General features: G+C 55.9%; 1 protein-coding gene across 1 annotated transcript; it reads left to right on the top strand.

The window, feature by feature from the left end:
- The first annotated feature begins 2,026 nt into the window (after positions 1-2,026).
- On the top strand, positions 2,027-3,505 carry CPLX2 (complexin 2). The gene is made up of 3 exons (XM_062189632.1): positions 2,027-2,065; positions 2,203-2,378; positions 3,308-3,505. Exons 1-3 carry the CDS (start codon positions 2,035-2,037, stop codon positions 3,503-3,505), a joined length of 405 nt encoding a protein of 134 aa, XP_062045616.1. The 5' UTR covers positions 2,027-2,034.
- Positions 3,506-4,788: the final 1,283 nt, after the last annotated feature.

The following is a 4,788-nucleotide window of genomic DNA, read 5'->3' as shown; positions in this document are numbered from 1 at the left end:
GAACAGCCTTCTGATTCAGAATTCTGGGTTGGGGCGGGGCGTACTCTCTTGGGTTTCCTGGAAAGTGTGTTCCTTTTCTGGCTTATGGTCCCTGTGAGGATGCAGTGGGCACCATCTTGCTAGCTGCTGCTACGCCCCAGGCCTGTCACCAGTCTCCTGCCGCCTTCTTCAGGCACCAGTTCAGGGCAGCCCTGATACTGCCCCCATTGGGTGTGGTGTGAACAGAAGTTTCCAGGCAAGCTACAGCCGGTTTCACAGCGATGATTTTCAAACCAGGCCCCTTGGATTTACGTCTTGTACTATGTTACGGCCTTCTCTCCACAAAACCACCTACCAGGTAGTCTGATCATGTAGATAGGTTCTTGGGCCCCATAGTATGAGAAAAAAATCTGTCTGCTGTTATGATTTCTCATTTTGAAAGAAATGAGGATAATCCATCAGTGAACAGCCAGGGACCTTGGACTCATCCTGGTTCCCAAACCCAGGCTGGTTTCTCTGCTGCTGTTACCTAGGACCCCTTTTGCTTCCTAGAGAATAATAAAACTGCCCCCCCCCCGGCTCTGTGAGAGTAAAGGTCTGGGGAGTAGGGGGTCTGGCCTCAGCTGACCGTGAGGCCCCATCACCCTTGGGAAAAACTGGGGGGAGATCCCCATCCACAGCCAGAAGGACAGCTTGGGTGGCTCGTCTGTCAAAGAACTGTGCAAGTGAATGGTGCGAAGCAAGCCAAGCTCCGAGAACTGGAGCATTAGTACCAGCCGAGGCACCTTCAAGGCACAAAGTCCCGTACAGTTTATAAAGTCTCCAAAACCCCCCTGTGTAATTTAAAATAAAAATCAATATTAAGCCGTAAAACACAAAACTTACATGTAGGCTGCAGTAAAAATAACGGATCACTGTTTGTCTAATTGCTAACGTCTGGCTGTGTTCCTCCTCACGGCTGTTCTCATGTTCTCTCGTACCTCTCTGGGGCTGAAGCTGAAGGCACAGGCTCGGTTCTTCCAGGGGGCGAGCCCATGGCACAGGCTGGCTTCCCTCCAGAGCCCACAGGAGCCCTGGCAGAGGAGGCGCTGCCCGTTTAGGAGAATGCTTGGGGCTGCAGCAATGCCAGTGACTCGCCAAAGCCACGGGCGAATAAAAGAAGGAGGGTGGCATTAAAACTCAGCTCGCTCTCTTTGTCCTCTCTCTCTTTGTGGCTCTGCCTTTCAAATAAATAAACCTTAAAGAAAAGCAAAGAAGGGGAGCCGGAGCTGTGGCACAGCAGAGTAAGCCACTGCCTGCAGTGCTGGCATCCCCGATGGGTCCCAGTTCGAGTCCCCGCTGCTCCACTTCCTATCCAGTCCCTGCTAATGGCCTGGGAAAAGCAGCAGAAGATGGCCCAGGTGCTTGGGCCCCTGCCACCCATGAAGCTCCTGGCTCCTGGCGTCAGCCTGGCCCGGCTGTGGTCGTTGCAGCCATCTGGGGAGTGAATCAATGGATGGAAGGTCTCTCTCTTTCCTTTTCCTTCTCCCAGAGTGGCTCTTTCAAATAAATAAATCCTTAAAAAAATACACAAAACCCAAAAAACTCAACTCTGAATGACTCCATATCCCAGGCTCTTTCTCACCCTTCTGGCTGAGAGTATTGTTCAATATTGCTCAAATATTGAAGTAGTGTTCAAGTCAGCACAATATTCATGATGAAAGTTTCCCAATGGAACCCAGAAGCTGTTTGACAGCACATAGGAGGGTGTTTCCAAAAGTTCATGGAAATGGAATTTACAAATTTATTTTGTTGCAAAAGGATCATTGAAATCCATGCCTTACAAGAGGTCTCCAGAAATTCACAAAACTAGTGTATTATGAAAAATCTCTGCGTGGATTTCAAACTAGAGGCCTCAGACTGCTGGGGCTCCTTCTGTGAACCAGGGAGGGGCCCTCCACCGTCTGACCCGCAGCTTTGCTTCTGCAGGTCGGCCCCCCTTGGTGAGCAGGCGGCCCGGGAGCGCTGCATGCCGACTCGGCCCTGCACTAGGACACACTAACCAGAGCCGGCGGCATGGACTTCGTCATGAAGCAGGCCCTTGGAGGTGAGCCCCCCAGCGCAGCCGGGCTCCGGTGCTCGGGTCCCCACCCACCCACCCACCCGGCCCGCTGCCTTCTCCCCTCGAGCCCTGCCTCCCATCCGACCCCCTCCTCTCCATCCCCACCGCATTCCCCCGCGTAGGGGCCACGAAGGACATGGGGAAGATGCTCGGGGGAGAGGAGGAGAAGGACCCTGATGCACAGAAGAAGGAGGAGGAGCGGCAGGAGGCGCTGCGGCAGCAGGAGGAGGAGCGCAAAGCCAAGCACGCGCGTATGGAGGCCGAGCGCGAGAAGGTCCGGCAGCAGATCCGGGACAAGGTCAGTGCGGGGAGGCCCCTTGGCTCCGCCTCCTCCGGAGACTGGGGAGCACCGGGCGGCCTCCCTGCCCGCCCTCGCCCCCCAGAGGGGTTTCCCAGCTCTCACCTTAGCCCAAGTTCCCAGGCTGCCCCCAGATCCTCGGAACCCAATCTGTGTGGAATTGAAGTTTGGCGAAGGTGGGGAAATCCCATGTGCCCTGAGCAGCAGTGCTAGGTTAGGTGTCACTGCCAGGGCCTCTGGGGCTGCCACTCCAGGGCGCGGCTGGTAGCACCGCGCAGGAAACCTGCTAAGAAGCCTGCCATTGGTTTGGGTCAGGCTGGGTCCCCAACATTGGGCTCCACTCAAGTGAGAAAATTTCCAGCACTTGGAGACTTGAGGATGTCAAAAGACAAAGAGGTTAGTATGCACAGGTATGGATTTTTTGTTAAGACTTATTTTGTTAGTTTTGAGAGCCAGAGAGAGAAATAGAGAGAGAGAGAGAGATCTTCCATCCCCCAATGGGCACAACATCCGTGGTTGGGCCAGACCAAAGCCAAGAGCCTGGAACTCCATCCCAGTCTTCCACGTGGGTGGCAGGGGCCCAAGCACTTGGGCCATCTTCCATTCCCTTCCCAGGTGCATTAGCAGGGAGCTGGATGGAAAACAGAGCAGCCAGGATTCCAACTGGCACTCTGATATGGGATGCTGGCATTGCAGGCAGTGCCTCAACCCGCTGCACCACAAGGCCAGCCCCACTGGAGCGAATTCTAAGAGCAACCCCACACACCGTCTCTCTGTGTGTCTGTCTCTCAGACCAGGCCTGAGCCTTCCAGGAAGCTGCCTTATGCCTACTTTGTAGATGAGGCACGGGGGTTCAGGAAGTCACCTCTGCCCACCCTGTCTCCCCGTGTCCCTCCCCCCAACTCTCCTCTCTGCCTCTCCCCTCCCAGTACGGGCTGAAGAAGAAGGAAGAGAAGGAGGCCGAGGAGAAGGCAGCCCTGGAGCAGCCCTGCGAGGGGAGCCTGACCCGGCCCAAGAAGGCCATCCCTGCGGGCTGCGGGGACGAAGAAGAGGAAGAGGAAGAGAGCATCCTGGACACGGTGCTCAAATACCTGCCGGGGCCACTGCAAGACATGTTCAAGAAGTAGCCGGCCCTCCCACCCCGCCCCACTCCACACGTGACTTTTTATTTTATTTTATTTTTTGGTTGTTCTCTCTTTTCTTTTTACTCAGTTAAGTCTCAGTTCTGAAGGGGAAAACCTCAGTTGGCCTCTTTCCCCCCTGCTCCCCTAGGCCAGGGGCTCCTCCCCCTCAGCACCAGGCTCCATTTATACTTTCTTCATCCCAGGGTGTCAGCCCCCACCTCTCCCATGGAGCTTGAGAAAGGGAAGACAGCTTTTCCCCAACAGGGGGCGTTGAACCTGGGGCCCAAGGCACCAGAGCCCCGGGAAGCTGTGGTCTATGTGAGTGTGATCGCCACCCCCCCGATACTTTCCTTCATGCTCCCCACTGCCAGGAGGACAACTGTCCCCAGCCAGCCAAAGTAATGACACATTCCAGCCCTGCCCAGCATGCTGACCCTTGGCCTCTGACCTCCTGCAGGCTCCAGGGCAGGGCAGGGGCACTGAGTGGCCTGGCTCTGAGGAAGGGAGTCAGGGTAAGCCTGCACTGTGAGGGCTCAGCCTGAGAGGCCCAGTGTGTGGCCAGGCTGGGGTCCAGCTGGGAGGCTGGGACTTTCCTTCTCCCCTCTCCCTGGTATCACCCAGCCCAGGAATTCTTACCCCCTTTCTCAGCCCCCACCCAAAGAGGCATGGCCGCTGCCAGACTGGTCCTTCCAAACAGATCCTCTTTGGACTTCAGCTCATCTGTGGAGGAGCCCTGTCCCCTCACCCCCACCCTACTTAGGTCCTGGGACCCCACTGCCAGGCTGAGCCCAGCTTGCCCAGCCAAGGGGCTGCCCAGGCCCCCAGAAAACACTTGGAGCCATCGGGCAGCAATGGTCTATCCCATGGGACCCCTCCATTGGTGCGGCCAAGCTGCCCCCATTCCTCTCCACCCTTCTTTCCCACCCTGTCCTGTCCATGTGCTTCCAGGGCCCCGTGGTCCCCAGGAAGACCCTTCCTGGCCAAAGCCCCAAGTATTTGGGGAAAAGCCAATTTCCACTTGACAGAAGGCATCTGTCCATTCATCTCATTGGCCAAGAACAAACTCTCCTCTGGGATGTGTGGGACCAACCTTGGGTCTCCCCTCCCCCCACACTGTGCTCAATCAGTTGTGTGAGTACGAGTGGGAGGGGAGTAAATGAGAGAGCAAAGTGTGTGCCCGAGCATGTGTGATATGCATGGCAGAGCCTGCATCGGCTGCTGTGTCCAAAGACCATATGCCTATGTATATGGTTAGAGTATATTTGTGTCTTGAGATTGTGTGTGTA

The sequence above is a fragment of the Lepus europaeus genome, chromosome 4 (assembly GCF_033115175.1).
Source record: "Lepus europaeus isolate LE1 chromosome 4, mLepTim1.pri, whole genome shotgun sequence".
Classification (NCBI taxonomy): Eukaryota; Metazoa; Chordata; class Mammalia; order Lagomorpha; family Leporidae; genus Lepus; species Lepus europaeus.
This window is presented reverse-complemented; position numbering and strand designations above follow the sequence as displayed.

What these genes read in the sequence shown, in the direction of transcription:
- CPLX2 (XM_062189632.1), top strand. Translation starts at nt 2,035, where the DNA reads ATGGACTTCGTCATGAAGCAGGCCCTTGGAG. An exon ending in CATGAAGCAGGCCCTTGGAG is followed by an intron (nt 2,066 to 2,202) that starts GTGAGCCCCCCA and finishes TCCCCCGCGTAG; the next exon opens with GGGCCACGAAGGACATGGGG. An exon ending in GGCAGCAGATCCGGGACAAG is followed by an intron (nt 2,379 to 3,307) that starts GTCAGTGCGGGG and finishes CTCCCCTCCCAG; the next exon opens with TACGGGCTGAAGAAGAAGGA.